General features: G+C 40.0%; 2 protein-coding genes across 2 annotated transcripts; both read right to left on the bottom strand.

The window, feature by feature from the left end:
* Positions 1–4336: 4336 nt before the first annotated feature.
* psat1 (phosphoserine aminotransferase 1) lies at positions 4337–9360 on the bottom strand. Its single transcript, XM_069683271.1, has 9 exons — positions 9179–9360; positions 8365–8425; positions 7788–7857; positions 6901–7106; positions 5920–6092; positions 5580–5749; positions 5310–5438; positions 5050–5187; positions 4337–4855 (listed from the first exon to the last, which is right to left on the bottom strand). The coding sequence occupies exons 1-9, from the start codon at positions 9233–9235 to the stop codon at positions 4753–4755; spliced, it is 1107 nt and encodes a 368-aa protein (XP_069539372.1). The 5' UTR covers positions 9236–9360; the 3' UTR covers positions 4337–4752.
* A 1517-nt stretch (positions 9361–10877) lies between these two features.
* kiss1rb (KISS1 receptor b) lies at positions 10878–14260 on the bottom strand. Its single transcript, XM_069682531.1, has 7 exons — positions 13819–14260; positions 13355–13589; positions 12875–12999; positions 11925–12060; positions 11530–11768; positions 11281–11433; positions 10878–11135 (listed from the first exon to the last, which is right to left on the bottom strand). The coding sequence occupies exons 2-7, from the start codon at positions 13572–13574 to the stop codon at positions 10899–10901; spliced, it is 1110 nt and encodes a 369-aa protein (XP_069538632.1). The 5' UTR covers positions 13575–13589; positions 13819–14260; the 3' UTR covers positions 10878–10898.
* Between the last annotated feature and the right edge of the window lie 3764 nt (positions 14261–18024).

Raw genomic sequence — 18024 nt, forward strand, 5'->3', positions numbered from 1 at the left:
TTTTCTTCTTCCGCAGGTGTGGGCTGCAACATAATACAAATGCTCAGGCTGAAAACATGCTGAGAGGCTGCGAGGTTAATAGCTCAATATCCATTTATGTCACACATTCAGACATTCAGGGAGAGAGTTGTAAAGCATGATCAGGCCCACTTCACAAGTCAGCAGCTCATAGAGAGTGAATAATAGCATTTCTTACGGCAATAACTGTAAATAACATGCGTCTCTGTTTCTAGTGTGGATATATTCCAGTAGAAGGATTGGCAGACAGCGAGTCTCTCTGGTCTAAACATCATGATGCAGAGATGTGTGTGTTTTTGGAGAGGATACTGATTTTGTTCTTTAGCTGAGGACACTTCGCCTGTGGTGCTGAGTTGACCTTATCAGAGGAAACCACAGGAATCAGTGTGTGTGCGTCAGCGTGTGTGCGTCTGTGATCATGCAGGCATGAATGTGAGAACACAATCTATGAATTTTCCATCTTTCTTTAAGTAATTACTTGTTTTAATTCATGTCTTTTGTATTAATTACCATATTATTTATTACCTATGATCAATAGGGATACCATACGGTGTGAATCTATTTCTGTATATTCTTTGGTGACATGATTTAATTCTAATATAGTGCCAGTAAAGCCTCATAGATTGGGGTGGGCATCACCAGGCATCACTAATAAAGGAGTCAGACCCCGTTTGATAGCGCTACTTACTTAGTTACTTGATGCAGAGCTCCACCTGGTGGTCACATGCAGCAAAAACACCTTTTAGTTTCATCTTTGTTCAAGCTTGTTAACAACATCACAAATATGGCATCTCCATAGAAACATTATTATATATGAATCTTCGTGTTTATGAATTGATTGTCATTAGAAATGTTTTAAATAAATGCTTTTTTATCTAGAAAGTTACGACAGACAGCGAAGCATGCATCTCTCGACTGGTTCATTTATGCTACACCATTACATGTGATCTTCATCCTCTAATCTTATGTTTAAACACAGATTGAAATCAAATCAACCATGTTTGTGTTATTCTAAAATTAAGCATTATCACAGGAAGTGATGTTACCTGCGGCCTCGTGCCTACAACCGAATCACAGCCGTCCAACATCACGACCTCGAGTGTGATGCTGATTTTATACAACAGTTACACAAGCGGCAAATAGTAGTGAAAAAATAACAATCAGCAGCAGATTATTTTTGCTCCACCAACTCAACTAGTTCCACATCTTAACTGTAACTGAACTGCTGTTGCCAGGCAACCCAAACATTCCGCACTCTGTGTCTACACGTTACCACAGATCATGTACATTTATCTGTATGTTATAGTTTATCATCAACCAGTGAAGTAAGAGTCTGCTGTGTCATTCAGAGGTGCCAGCTTCATAGACATACAAGGTCTCCTGTAATGTTAATAAACAGTACACCTGGCTGAGGCGGAGTGATACACACACTGTAAAACCTAACAGTCAGTCTTAATAAAAGAAGTAAGTTAACTGAACTCAGTCCTCAAAGAAATTTGACATAACTCATCCCAATGAATTAGCAGTAACTCAAAAATGATTGTTGTGGTACTGACTCATTGATTTTGACACTCTAAGTTGTAGTTATTGATTACAGTTAGTTACATAAACTTATTTAGTCTAAGAAGTGCGGTATCTAGTGTTAGCTGGCAGCCTACGGTAACGTTGGTTGTTGTCAGGGCGGCGGTTGCAACGGCGATCATGACGGTGCATGTCATTGAATTTTTTTTTTAAAACCATAACATTTTACATAAAAATATTAATATAAAATATTAGCAGCAATAAAATCCAAAGTGATTAGGTGTGTCTCTTATTTGTCCAAGTGAGTGTTACCATCTGGCTTTCGTTTGAGGACGCTGGGTCACATGACATGGAAGCTATTGAAAAAAACTATACATTTATCTATGAAAAGATGAAAAAATGTATTAAAGTGCGTCTCGTACACCGAACTTTACGGTATTTGTTTTGTGTTAATGCAACTTAAAGGTTGAAGGTAATCGGTTTCCTCAGTTGAAATGAGTTGACACAGGAGAGGTTTAAGCCGAGATAAACTACTTCACTAAGTTCATCTTACATAATTGATTAGTTCAAGATACTCATTTTAAGTTCAATACACTGAATGGAATGAGTTCTGTTTACTTAATTAATTTAAGTTACTTTAACAATAAATAAAAGAGTGGTTTGAGTTGGTCTTACTTCTCAGGTTCACAGTGCTCACATCTTTAAAAAAGTGCAGCTGACTCAAATGAAGCATGTTCATCTAAACACATAATCATTTCATATCTCTTGACACAGTTCAGTTATTTTACTTACTTTTCAAAAAGTCATCTGTTTCTTCTTTTTTTTTTTTTTGAAGTAAACTTTACGTGTTTGAGTGTTTGATCAAATTAAGTCGGAACTAACAGTTGTATAAATTCCAATATTTTTCAATCATGGTCGACTGGGCCTGTTTAAGTGTCTATTGCATTGTTAAAGTTATATAAGCCAGAGAACTCTTAGTTTTTCATAGACAGAGTGATGTTGAGTGATGAAATAGGAGGTAAAGAAAAGCTGCTGGCAGGTTGGCGGTTGGTCATGACACTCATATGTAAAGTTGTAAAGTCTCAAAAAATAGACAGAACACAAAACATATTTGTTTCAACTATTCTGAACCAAACCTACATAATCATTTTGTATTTAAGCAGCCTTTATGTCTTCGTTGTCATTTATCCCGGTAATAAAATTCTCATTTTGCCGCCTCCTGCCTCCCCTCGAGGGAGGTCAGAGGTCAGGGTCAGAGCCACTCTTTCCTCCTGGTGCTGAAGAACAGCCTCAGCAGGGCGGATGCAGAGGAGAACTGGCCTCTGGACATCCAGATGGAGGACGGTCTCTCTCACCGTGAAGCCGTCCTGCCGCCCTGCTGGTGTTATGTGGACCCGTTCACTCCTACATACTGAGCTGCTTCTGCTGCCAGCGGGCAGTGGAGATGTAGGAGGTGACTGTTTAACCTCACAGGAGAGAGACTAACTGTGCTTGTAAAGTAGCTGTGCTGCATATTATTATTTAAGAGACACTCGAGGCTGAAAACCGATTTTTCTCTGCCCTATCTGGATGAAACTTTCAATGTGCTGACACACCCCGGCAGACAGTTACACATCACTGCAGAAAGATTAAGAGCTGCTTTGGTTGTTTTATTGAAGTCGGGCTTATTTTCATTGCAGTAAGTACGCATCAGGAGAGACACATTTGATGTTGGCCTAAAGCTATAGAAGATAGTTGTTGCTGGTTTAAGGGTTAGTTTACGCCAATAACAAACAGCATCTTCTCACTTTGCTCCCACAATCTGTATCAAGCAATGCAGACATTTTGTTGTTTTAGCTGGCAGCTTCTTTCTTGACCTTTGAAGCAGCAGGTGGACAAAAAGCACACCGAGTAGCCTTCCTCAGCAAAGGGAGTCGCTGAGTTGTTACGGAGATGGAAAAAAAAATCTATTTACCACGATAGATAGCTCCAGAAATACTTCCTGCAACACTGAAAAGAGTCAGTATTTTTGTTCTTTGGTTTCCTCGTATCACAGTCAGAGCTTTTTGTTAGACCCCTGAAATACGGTCTGTGGTCAACACAAGTGTAAAAGATTTTTCACACTGTTTCTATGACATAAAATACAGTTAATGCCCGACTCGTGAATTTTGAAGCTTTGAGTTCCGACGAATTCAAAATAGATCAAAAAATAATAATTTCGGAGTAGTTGTTTTTTTGTCTTCTTGATTATTTTTTAGAATTTTATTTTCTTGTCCTTCGGGGTGTTTATTTTTTTTGCTTCTGATCTCACAATTTTTCAAGTTAAAGCTCCTTTGAGGAACTTTTGGGTTGTGTTGATTCTGGCGCCCCCTGTTGACAAAGTGATACCTCTTATCTCTTTGGTGATCTTGTCCTGTACATGTGTAAGAAGTGTTTTTTAACAAAAAATCTCATCCTGCCTTCTTTTAACATTCAAACATATCACTTGCTTTCAATCTTTGCAGTGGAAAAAAGGCTGATTTGGCAGCGCGACGTTAATCCCCTCATCCGACGCCAACCCCCCGACAGCAGTTACAGGCATTCAATATAACTATGAAGATAAAATCAATCTTGTTGCTGATAGTCTTGTTTGCCTTTGTAGCTCTTATAGAGGCACCAGTATTAATTTCAGTCTGTGTCACAACCAGCCAAGCACTCCTCACAGCAGCTTTAAGTTTGTGATACAGCTAGAGAGATAAATAAGGGCTAATCTTAAGAGCAGAGGGTAAATAAAACTACATTCCCCATTAAATAGACACCAGGCCATCATCAGTTTGAATACTGTATTTGACACTGCTTCTCTGTTCTCAGGAGTGAGAAATGATCACTTGTTGACACTGGTTTTAGGTTGTTAGTAAAGCAACCTTGTAACAAAAAATTATACTGCAAAATACAAGGATTGCCAAACATCATTTACTGGAATGTAAAAATATTTGGAACAAATATGGAGGATAAACTACAGTATGTACATCAAAGTCCTGTTAGTCCACAAATTCATTAAAACGGTAATTCTATGAAACACAGATGTAATTAAGACTTTACTGGCGACAGCAGCGGTTAAAGCTTATCAGAAACAATGTTACAAAACATCTAAAGGTGCACCTTCCAGATCAAACTAAATCTTTTGTTTAAACTATTTTCTTGGAATGTGAAGCTCTTGTAGTGTGAATACAGCTGACTTTAGTCAGGTCTGTTTTATTGGTGCTCTTTCAGGAATTCTCTCATGTAGGCGGCCAGAGCCTCAGCGTCCTCCAGCGTGACAGCGTTGTACAGAGATGCACGAATCCCTCCCACTGACCTGCAGGGGGAGACAGAGCGTCATGTTTCAGGGGCACAAATGGAGAAGTAACTTTGTAACAGACTCCTTACAAGAAAAAAAAATCTATCTGACTTTACATATACTTACTTATGAAAACATTGAGATCCAGTTATCCCTCCAATAACCCTTAATAAATAGTAATAAAGTAGGTTTTAGTATTCGTAAACGCTCACCTGTGTCCTTTCAGGGAAATCATTCCACGTGTTGCTGCACCTTCCAGAAACTTCTTTTCCAAGGCGTCGTCTCCTTCTTTCTTCCCCACACGAAATGGTACGTTCATGCGGCTCCGACAAGCGTCTTCCACAGGACACCTGGACACAGCAGGAAGTAGTTTTAACAAATGTTTTAATTCATAATTTGAATCAGTTTCTTCACTGTTTGGATGAGGAATTTCCTATATTAATATCTGCTGCTGAGGTTTTGTGACACTTACACATAGAAATCGTTAGAAGCGCTGATGATGTCATAAATCATGGAGGACTTCTGCTTGTTCATCGTCTCCATGGCAGCGCTGCCGCCGTTATTCTTGATCCACTCCAGAACCAGACCCATGATGTAGATACTGAAGATGTAGATACAAATACGTTAAATATCACAAAGTTAAAGTTTGAGAATGTTTAATGTGAATATGAAGTACACTCTCATGTCTGTACACTACATATATATAGGACCATCTGGAGTTAAAAGAGAGGCAAGTCTGTACCTGAAACAGGGCGGTGTGTTGTAGAGGGAGTTCATTTCAGCCTGCACCTTGTAGTCCAGCACGATGGGACACTCTTTCAGAGCGTGGCCTAACAAGTCCTCTCGCACAATGACCACGGTTACTCCGGCGCAGCCCACATTCTTCTGAGCACCGGCGAAAATCAGCCCAAACTACACAAAGCAAGACGACACGTTAAAAGACTTTGTCTGTAATTACACCATCAACATGTTAGGAAAAAAACTCCATGTTATTCAGTCTAAGCTGTCTGTACTTTGTCAGGCTAAACTGTATCTTTCTCTAACAGTATAGCGATGATATAAGAAAATTTAATCAGTCTCACCTTGGACACATCCACAGGTCTTGACAGGAAGTTGGAGGACATGTCGCTGACGAGGATCACCCCATTTGTTTCAGGTGTGAAGTTGTATTCCACGCCGTGGACCGTCTCGTTGCAGCAGTAGTACACGTAGGAGGCTGAGGGGTTCAGGGTCCAGCTGCTGGGGTTGGGAATTTCTGGAAGGAGCAACAACAGAACAAAGTTAAACCAGAGAAAGTCTACGGACATGCTAGCAGCTCTGTGACACAGTCTCAATGCTAACATGTTGATGTTTAGCATTATTACCATGGTCAGCATCTGAATTTAGTCAGAAAGGCAGAGACTTGATTAATCTTCTGGGCATTATAGACACCTCTACCAAAATGCAATCCGACTTATAGTTGTAAATACATTCCATAATCTTATCCTATTTTAAACCTGAAATGTCAGTCTGCTGGTGGCACTAAAGAAACAGTCAGGGGATCACCGGAGTCAGACTAATTCATCCTGTTGGGACCCTGAACGTCTTTACAAAATGTCATGGCAAGTTAACACATGTCAATCTGGACCAAAGTGGTGGCCCAACATCAACATCCCCAGAGCCATGTTGTTAAAAAAACTGACAATGTATCAATAAGTGTTCAATCGTTACAACTAAATCCAGTCCTACAAGACTGTAAACTGCCTTCATAGGTCAGGATGAACAAAAGGCCCGGTGAAAACCTCAATCATGTGGAAAAGGCTGCACACATTCCAGAGGCTTTCACTGGTAGTCAGGTCTATTGTTTTCTTACGCAACAGCCTGGATACACAGCCAGAGTTTGTAAAGGGACCATCCTAACGCACTGTGAATGACAACGACCAACTCATATGAGCTGACAATACTTCATGAAGAGGTGACTGTAATGACATTGAACTTTAAAACAAAAAAACTGGGAATTATTATTCTTCCTCTGCGTTCCCACAAACAGCTTTAGACATCTCCCCGTGCACACGGAGGCTTACTCGTGTAAGAATCCAGCTTCGGATGGACCACGTTGACTTTGCCGTATTTCTCTGCTTCTTTTGCTGCCCTTGCTGACCATGTGCCGGTCACCAGGTAGTCTGCACACCCTCCCTCTTTTAGGCCGATCAGGTTTAGAGGAACTGCACTGAACTGTCCAGACCCGCCGCCCTGCAGAAACATCACCTTGTAGTTGTCTGGGATATTTCTGTGAAGACAAGAGACACTGTGTTAAACACTGCAGACCGTAAAGTGTGCAACATATCCACAACAGACACATTATAGAAGTACTTGATAAACTGCTGTGGATGAGATGTTCTAATTTAAGCATTCACATTTAATAAATAGTAAAATAAAAATAATGTTGAAGTAAATATTATTGTCATCTACATCTTTTCCTGCTAACTACATTTGTTTGGTTAAGACCACATTAAAAACAAAGTTATAAAGCTCTTAACAATAAAAAGCATTTTGACTTGAAAGATTGCAAAGAGAACAGTAAGGTTCAACTCTTCATGATTAAACTTATATTATTAATAACATGAAGAGACACACCTATTTGACCTACAAACTCCACCTTTACACAACCTAACCATAAACCTTTTTTGGCCTTCAGCCACCAACAGGCTGACATGTGGGAACAAGTGAGGCCATGAGACACAGGCGATGTTAACAAAGAGCTATAGGATTCATATATAGGAGGGAATATTAAGGTATTTAATGCTGTGGCAATATCATCATTCTACTCATTCTGTGGGCTGAGACTGCAAAAGGATATGAAAGTTTGGAAATGTTACAATTGTCCTGCATTGATCATTTATTTAAATGAAGGACGTGAAGAGGATAAAGGAGAAGGAGCCACGTGTGAAACAACACAGGCAGCACTTACAACAGCTCTCGCATGAGGCTCTCTGTTCTGTTGATGATTTTGTTGAAGTCTGATGATCTGTGACTCATTTCTGTTACAGACAGAATCAAAAACATGTGAGATTAAGCAGAAAACAGGGAGGAGAGCAGACAACACTGTTTGTCACTATCATTAATCTGTTTAATTTACTATTGCAGATGAACAGATGCACATATGAACAGGGACTACTCAAAATATTCAGGCTATCGAAGGGGAAGGTAATATGATCTGTATCACTTCAGATTATTGTCATATTCAGATACATTTTAATAGATTACTGTGATGTAATGTTACCATTATACGTTCCCTTCTTGATGTGCTAACCCTGCACTGCAGCTAAGCTAGGAAGGACTCTGCAGGGCAATATAAAGTGAAGACTTTATACTAAAAAGACTTAAATATGTTTGCCTTTTTTGGTCCATATTTTATCCCCCATTGCTTCAATTGAAAGCACATCAGTGACATTTTAGTATGAACAAAGTGCAGTTGGACACCTATACATTGTTTCAAAATCATAAACAATCACTTAATTAATAAAAGCCTCTTAAGACCTACTCACCGAGAACACTGATGCCGGAGCTACTGTAGTTGAGGAGCTCCTTCTGTGCCTGAAGCAGCACCTGCAACATAATAAGTATTACCCTACGTCAAAAACTACGAATAGCATCAGAAATAATTATAGATTGACAGGTTTTTAGGAGGTTTATAAAGTTATTATTTTGGGCAGCAACAAGGAATCAGATGGACAATGAATAGAAGGAAATCACAAATGAACGAGCCAACAGCAAAGACGTGAACGTCACTTGATTTTGCAGAAGACACAGCAAAGCTGGCCTCCTTCAACTGGTTATCGCTTATAACTGTGAGATCGTTTTATCCATAAATGTGTATAATAGGTTACAGCTTTGATATATTTTCTGCAATCTGAAGTGTTTTTTCTGCCATCTAGAGGCTGTGTGCGTCTGCTGCTGCCAGTGAGGCACAAAAGGAGCAGGTTTCCACACGAATGAATGAGGCTGATGCAACTCAACACTCTGTTTTCAGTCTGTTGGAGCTTCTGGTGAATGCCAAGCCACGAACAACATACATTAGCCCACATTTAGCTACATGCCTGTCTCTGTCTCAGTGAGGGGGAGATATGGACAGCAGATTCACCGTAAAAGTATAAATGCTTTTTAATGGTTATCAAACGCATCATATAAACAGATTTGAAAGGAGGAAACCCGTTTAAAACACGCATCTGCAACACAGCCTCTATCACAGGAAACATATCCTGAAACATAATCATTAAAGTGGTAATTTTGTTTGCTGTATCATATTTATCTGTCGTTTGCAGCCCTTTCACCCACCACAAATCAGGATGTAAAACTTACGGTTTGTGGGAGTTTTGCAGGTCCAGCGCCGAAGTTGATGGTTTGTTTCTGCTCCATGACGTAAAATGATGTCCTGTTTTCAGCTTACAGATATGACTTCGTTTGATTAAGAGACGTGGATGATAATTTCCCCCTCAGCCTCGGGTTTGCTGCTCCTGCTTTCCTCCTGCACACGGCGGCGTGGATGCTAGTTATCTAGCTAGGTGTAAAATGTTGCGTTCAGGCGCTGCTTGTTTTATCGAACCACGATATAGTAGGCTTGGCTGTGTAAAAGTAGGTTAAATACAGTTATTATTTTGGCTTGTAAAATATTCTAAAAATACATACGTATACACCTTTTATCTTGTCATAACTTCTACCTCAAACCTGCACTGTATATCATTATGTTTATGTTATCTCCAAATATTTGAACCATTTTAATATTCCCATTACTAATTTGTAGGCTAAATTAAAATTGCTTCTGTCCCTTCATTCTTCTTAGATGCTTAACTGCAATTTTTTTGTCTTAGTGCCCATACTTGCATTATGTTGAATCTAACATTGTCTAATCTATTAATCTTTGCTGAAACAAGTCAGCACATATTAGCAGAAATTGTGACATGTCTATTTTTTTAATGTTAATTTGTGTGTAAACAAATATTTTAAAAACAAATATTTAAGTGCTAAGTTTATTGAAATAAAAAACACATAAATATCAAGTAGCTACAGGCACAAACACTTAAAGGCTCTTCTAATTGCAGAGATCAATATAAACACATGCTGAACAGGACACAACAGCTGGGTACTGTGCTGTTGGGCTGCTGTTAAGGGATAGGTTTGCAATTTTTCAAAGTGAAGGTAGCCTACCTGTGGGTACCAATAAGCATATTTTACTTTCTGTAGTCATTTCACAGTGTGGTGTATGAATCACATTCATTTTATAATATGTATATCGATATTATTTAATGCCGTCTGACTATTGAAGGGGTCCAAGAGATTGATCTACCCTGTCAATAACCCAGGCTCATACTTGGCTGGAATATGGGAAAATACAGATATTTTCGGCATCACCTGAAGGCAGCACAAGGACCCGCTGTTTGGTACACGGCTGTCATTGGTGAATATCGACTCAGATATTCACTGATTGGCTCCAGTGCCACACCACAAAAATGTGGGCGCGCGCTCATGCAGACAAACGTCAACTCAAATAAATCAACGGGCCCTGAAAGGATACGGACATTTCTATGCTTCAAACTACTGATTTAGTAATATAATTATTATTTTAAACTTATTATTATTATTTAAATGGCATCAAAGAGGTTGGAATCATTACATAGTTGTCATTTTTGTATGAAAAACACCTTTTAATGACGATAAATAGTAACAGGAGGTCAAACATTTTCACATGGAGTGAACTGATGCATCAGTGCAGCTAAATGAGAAAAATGTGACAAAGATAATTGTATTTGAGCAGCTCGTGGAGGTCACAAGACGCAGCTGACTGATTTGTCCTTTTTAAGAGATCACTGGATTGGCTGCGCTCCTCAGTGTGTGTATGTGTGTAAATCTGTCACTTACTGGTGTTCTTACTACTTTCTATATTTAGTCCACATTGTGCCAGGATGGTCTGTGTGTGTGTGCGTATGTTTGTACCATACACACACATAATACAGACTGCTCTCATCTCCAGAACAAACAAACTATAAATAAATAAACAATGTGCAAATGCGGAGTGTGACCTTTAGGACCCAGATGAAAGAAAGTGCATCTCTGCTTCTCCTTTGGGTGCCTGATGGTCGATCTCTCCCCCGTCCTCTGTGTCCATGTTTCCCACCCTCACTCTCCCCCTCGTGCGCCACACAAACACGGCTGGGAAGGCGTGCCTGAAGGCCTTCCTGAAGTTGTTGCCCATGAAGGCGTAAACCAGCGGGTTGATGGAGGAGTTGGAGTACGACATGCAGTGACCACAGATCTTCAGCTGTGGATGAAACAGACAGATTCCAAATTAAAAGCATCACCACAGTGCTTTATTTCTCATTCACTGTCTGGGAGAGCTTTACTGTGACAGTAGATCCACACATAACAATACTTAAGAGGATATTGTAGTAATTAGAGTAAATCACCTTGTACAGAACGTAGCTGCGGAGGCCAAAAGCTTGCAGGAGGATGCAGATCTGGATTGGCCCCCAGCAAATGAGGAACAGGGCAACCATCACCACCACCATCCTGGAGACTCTCGCCCGCACTGCTGCTGCTCGCTCGGCCTGAGCCTGAAGCTGGAGTCAGAGAGGCTTTGTTATGATCAGAAACACTTTCTGTTCTCTGTGGATTTTATGAGAAGAAAACAGGTGACAGTTACTCTTTTATCTTACTTGGTAGCTGCTGTCGATGGGATTCACGCTGGGCTGTCCCATACGCTTCAGCATGAAGGCGTAGCAAGCGGTGATGGTGAGCAGGGGCAGCAGGTAGACAGCCAGGAAGCTGTAGATGATGAAGACTCTCTGCAGGCGGGCGGAGGGGAAGACCTCACTGCAGTATGTCTGAGGACCAAACCAGTATCCAGGCTCCAGACGGTGGTACACGGCTACAGGGACTGACAGCAGCAGGGAGCCTGGAGAGCACAGCGTGACTCTGAGCAAGATGTTAGCAATCATAATCTTAAGATTGCAGATTTACAAAGTTGGTACATTGTTCCAGAACAATTTAGGGTCTTAAATTGAATTTATTTTCTTCTAATATGTGATTTGTTGGCGTTTTTGTGTGATACCTATCCAGATAGACATGGAGATGGCCAGAGCCATGCGGGGAGTTCTGTGTTGCATCGACTGCAGAGGATAAAGAGTCACATAGCAGCGATCCACACTCATGGCTGACAGTGTGATACAAGTTGCCTGAGCAGTCACCTGAAACACACACACAGGCACACTTTCTATCTGTACTGTACTAGACTTTGTGTTGTGTGGTCCATTTTGAAGTTGGTAATATGTGTTTGCCTTGCAGAAATGAATGCATAATGCTTCTGTTGGATTGAGACGTTGTGCTGTTAAATCCGTATGCTGGTGCTCAGCGACTTTTTCCTTGGGCACCAGCATGCGCTTAATGGATGCGCTGCAGTGCCCTACACTCCTGTAGTGCTTGATCTTTGAGTAGTCAACTGTGCATGGCGTGAGGATGATACAGACAGCCAAAAACTTGATGCACATGTAAATTGTTGCTGGTTAAAAATTTAAACAACATGAAGCAGTAGGAGTTCAGTGTTTATCCAGTGGGTTTAAGAGTTTTTATAACTGTGTATCAAGGTGAGAAAATCCCTCCTCCTTTCTGGTTTTGGAGGCATAAAATTTATGTTTTCTAAGGATGTGACCATGCAGCCACCGGTGCGATTATAAGCTCATTTTTCCCACATTTTTAAAGATAGCAGTTATTATCAGAATCTACGCGTTGTTTAGCTACGAAAATAACTAGTTTGAATTTTCTTGCAAGAATGTAGTCTGGTTTTTTGGCATTACTTCGGTGGCTACACATATAATTGTAGTTTTTCTGCACATAGTATAGTGTCCATAATGCTACAACGACTCATGGGACTTTTAAATGTATTTTTAAAGAAAGACTATCATGTTATTTTGGTCACATTAATATGATGCTAAATAGTAGCTACTTCTTTTTAAGTAATTCTAGGACTTTTTTTGTGTGTGTTTATGTGTTTGTGTATCTTACTTGCTGAAGGTAGTTCACCAGTCGACACATGAACTCCCCAAAGATCCAGCTGGGCAGAGGGTACAGTGTGGCGGTGAAGGGCACGCAGCAGACCAGGAACAAGATATCTGTCGTGGCCAAGTTTACTGGAAGAGAGAACAAAGACAGTCAGCGTTAAAACAGAGAGAACACATGTCGAGGAGAAATGCATTTATGTGAGAAAAAAAATAACAAAGTAACAAAAACATTCTGCCTTTCATAATTCACCAACTATGTTGATGTTGCAAATAAGAAGGAAATGCATCCAACATGTTTTTAGATCTCAATTTTATTACATTTCTGTACTGCAGAAAGAATCCCCTCATCTATATTTTATTTTGAAAAGTCACAATTTCCTAAAGAAACTCTTTCTAAGAATCCCACTTCCTATATTATCGACCTGTGTGGCTTTAAAAACATAGTTCTTGCACACTGAAAAAAGATAACACTAACACAAGTTACCGATGTAGAAGTTGGTGACGGTCTTCATCTGCTGGTGCTTGGTGACCACATGAATGACCAGCGAGTTCCCGACCAGGCCGACCAGCATGATGAGGCCGAAGAAAGTGGGGACCAGCCAGGCGTCGACTAACACCGGCGGCCCCTGGCCCTCCGGAGCTGTGGACTTGTTGCATACAGAGCCACAGTCTGTACCGGGAGAGGCTTCTGACTCCATGATCATCCTCACAAATCAAAGCTTAAGACAGAAAGAAAGAAAAGAACATGCAAAGGTACTACATGAGATTTCAATATTTAAGGAGAAATTATTTTTAAAGGTCAAGAATTTCAGCAAAAAACACAGTACAACTTTATGCACATATTTATGCATGCATATGTATGTGCACAGTTTAACGTACATCCTAGACATCAGACTACCTTAATGAAATACTCAAGAATATTAAATAAGTAGAAAAAGCTTCTCTTACCTGTCTAGTGCCTGTTTGCTTCTGCAGTGATTCCACTTTCTGTTCTCTAACTCTGGGTTTAGAAGGTTTAGTCCCGTGTCGGCCAGTGCTGTGCTGCCGTTCTGTCTCGGCAGGTCTGAGATGAAAGCAGTGCTATAGAGCAGCAAAACTGGGAAGGGGAGGGGAGAGGAGGGGAGGGGGTATTTGGAAGTGACAGGAGTCAGAGAGAGAGAGAGAGAGAGACTGAGGTTGGAGAAGGAGCTTTAAAACAGAATCTCCATCATCACCTGTAATCACCCATGGCCGAGTGCCCTGTGAAAATGACTGCAGGTGGTTCTTCGTTATGTTAAAGACCCCCTCCAGTGAAAATCAAGTGTTTAACCTTGTAAACATCTCCATGTGGTGTTCTTCATGAGCTACAAGACATATCAGGGACAACATCAGCAGTCATCTCCATGGCTGGGCCTGTCTGCTTTTAAACTGCAGTGCACCAAGGACAGGCTGAACAACACGTTTTCAGATTGGCAGGTTTGAGACATCACAAACCTAAGGAGCCAATCCCGTTAATGGACGGGGTGATGCTATGCATATCATTATGTTTTTATTAAGTTATTCCTACATGTTTTTATTTCATCAGCAATGCAGGGAATGTCGATTCTCCTACAAAAGCAGGGAAATCACGTCTGGTACCGACCTACAAACCAGAGTGAATGAATCATGGAGGCAGACGGGGGTCGTGGTGACAGTACAGCTCGATCTCTCGCCTTCCCTTTGTGCACAACAAACTGTTTTAAAGCTGTCATTACATCTCTGAAAGCGATGGCTGCGAGGTAGAAAGTGGCTCAGCTTGCCAATTGCACAGTGTGAGAGAGATTAAGAGTTTTAAGAGCAAACATGACGTTTGTTGTTTTTGCAGTTGTTGAAATATGCCAGCAATGAAATGTCATCTGCAACTGAATGTTTCATCTTATATTAATAGAGAGAATATATTCAGCAAAAGAAAACGGATGTATTATCTACAGAAAACAAAAGGCCTATGTCTTGAGATAATAATAATATATATAATATAATAATTATGAAGACTTTCTGGTTCATTTGATCACATGATTTTAGCCTTCAAGATCCCCGTCATGCATCGGGGAGGATTCATAAAAGAACACACTGATGCATTGATCAATAATGGGTCCTATGCATACTGGCATACTGGATCTCTGACTAACATATGCAGTTAGATAAAACAACCTTTTGTTTTCCTACAATAAAGAAAAAAAAGGAAACTATCTGAGTGGTTTCAGTGTGATTTTATGATTCTTGTGTCTGTTGCTTTCGTCACTCATCAAAAGAGGTTGATCCTTATGAGTTGTGGTGAGTATTTTTCCAAGACGTCTGCGTGCTCTTCAGGACAACAGCTTCCTCTGGAGGTCCGTCAGTCATCAAAGTACCACTCATTGGTCGGACCTAGATCAGAATTAAAAATTTAAACAATAAGTGAAGGATGCACTGTTGACTTATGATCTGTCTATGTACCAAACCTGTGACCTGAAATGATCATCGTGTTTGCCATTTTGTGAATTAATATTTCATGATCAACTTAAACTTTTTTTCCATAATTATGAAAGTATTTTCATCGCAAGATTATTGTCATAATAACATTATTAAGGTTGTCAACATGTCAAATCTATTATTAAAATGCCTTTACTTTGACATCAAGAAAAACCTGCAATAGCAGGAAACACAACAACACAACTAATTTCTTCTGTAATCTTGTAAAAATGCAATAATTTATGTCCATGCAAAAACATATATAGTTATGCGCTGTAAGACAAGATTTATTATGTTAATCTGTCATTTATATTTTACTTTCAAGTGATAATCTCGAAGGTTTTTATTTAAATAAATGTCTGTTAAGTCTCTATCTATCGCTGAATGAGATAACACAATGGTGACTGAGTCTATGGCCCACTGATGAAAGCCTTTGCATTTGCAGTATTACAGACTGGGTGTCTGTGGCGACTTCTGCAGAAAACATCCCAAGCAGCGCCCAGTTAGTGACGTGTTTTCCATCACCCAGCAGTGGTTGGTCTGCCAGAGAGGGTAGGCGGAGCTAAGCGGCTGCTTTTCCGGTCTCTGCAAGTGTTGCGAGTAAACAGTAATCTACTATGGCTGAACAGACAAAGAAAAGATCGATGACTACAGATACAACTTCAAAAATAAGTGAAAATCCAAAGAAAAAGAAACAAACTCGACGCTCAGATGAAGGAAAACAGTCTAAAAAGGAAAGTGACCGTCAGCGAGGAAAATCAAGAGTTACATCCGGAGCCAACCGTGGACGTCACACATGCAACACTGTCTGGATATCTGGGAAGTGTGCTCCTGCAATTACCGTTTATCACCATAGGTGCCGCCAAAGAGAACGAAACTAAGATCTTCACGATTACCACTTCAAAGATCTGTTACAAACCATTAATAAGGTGCAGATACATTCGTTTTTTTATTTGCTATCATTGGCATTACGTCTTTCTGTGGGGATAAACACCGGCAAAAGGGGTGATGTAAAAGTTATCCTTATCAATTACTTATTATTGATTTATAAAGCATGAACATATTAGTAATTAACATTAATAAAGCTATTAGTTACAACTTGAAAACCCTTATAAAGCCCTAAAACCCCTTGGAAAAGTGGTACAAATGCTGACCTAAAAAAAACACATTTATAAGTTTCCATTAAGGATATCACAAACCGACTACAGCATCATGAGAAAAAAGTACAGTAAAATAGATATGAGCTTTCAGACTGTGTGGAAGAAGAGAAGGAAAGCATCTGTGTGTAACAAGAAATAGGATATTTACCAGTTTGAGAGATCTGTTTCGGCGGTGTCATTTGTGGTCCACTGGACTGCTGTTTGGTCCAGGCCTGCACACCCAGGATGTGTGGATGTATCTCATGCTTTTGAAGCTGTTCTCTAATGGAAGAGACGGACTCAGAGGGAGGCAGCATCTTCGACTTTTTAACCAGCTGTGCAAGAACGACAGTTTTGAAGGATGAGACCCCCGCAGGGATGAGGATAGAAACAGGTGCTGAGGCAGGAAGGCTTTCACTCAGGTGATCCCGTCTCTTAAACTGACACTTGGACAACTGGCTGATGTCTTCAGGAAGCTCGGCTCTGGATCTGAAGGTCTGGCAGGTGTTTGACGTGCCTGTGTTATTTAGGGTGGAGAGGGTGGTGGTGATGTTTCTAGGGTCAATACATGTGGTGTCACAAGGTTGTGGTTTCCTCTCAGCCAAAGCCTTCAATAACTCTGAAATCTGAGGGAAGCAGCAGAGCAGCAGAGGGGCAGTTTAACAGAAAAGTGATTAAATATCATCAACGACTTTTATCCCTCATTTCCTGAATACATGATAAGATAAGATCATCCTTTATTGATCCCCAGGGGGAAATTCGGGAATGATCCAGGCAATGATCCAGAAGTCCAATTTTAATGGGTGGTTGTGGATGTTTTTAGCCAACATACGCTTTTTGGTCATAAATAAATTGTGCTTCAGAGCATAAACAGTCAAATTAATATGAAATATAACCAAAGGAAAATGAAAGTACACCATGTAAATACTTTTTCATGACGATGCAACTTACATTTTCTAAGTTCAAAACTGTAACTTTCCCAACAATAAATCAAAAGCTGTGATAATCAATCAATTCCAAGCTGTGTTTTATGTTACAAATAGATCAAATAATGCGTAGAGACAAACCCACAGAGCATCAGTACATTACTCTTCTGTATGGGCAGTGTGTAGTCACCTTTAGACTTGATGATTACAGACCAAAACAACTTAATGCAAACGTAACATTTTAGAATGATTAATATCATGACAATAAGGCCAGTTTATACTGATGATAAGCCATATGTAAATCTAACAATTCTGATTCATTCATTTTTTAACTACCTTAAGGCCATAAGACTCTCTGCTGTCAGAATATCCATCCTTGTTTTGATCATCCATGACCTTAAAAAAAAAACACAAGCAAAATACCCACTTGTTTGTTCAATAATATTAAAACAAAAAGTGAAAATAAACGTTTAAAAATGTCCACACCTCCTTCTCCCCCTGCCTAAATACAAACAAATCAACAGAAAAGAAAAGGTAACCAGTTTGCCGTTTTCTGCTGATTTTACAGTAACAAGAAATCCATCTGGTTCAGACAACTGTGATGAAGATTCAAATGATAA

Source organism: Semicossyphus pulcher, unplaced genomic scaffold (genome assembly GCF_022749685.1).
Source record: "Semicossyphus pulcher isolate SPU_LCO1_2020_fin unplaced genomic scaffold, fSemPul1.0.p SCAF_6, whole genome shotgun sequence".
Lineage (NCBI taxonomy): Eukaryota > Metazoa > Chordata > Actinopteri > Labriformes > Labridae > Semicossyphus > Semicossyphus pulcher.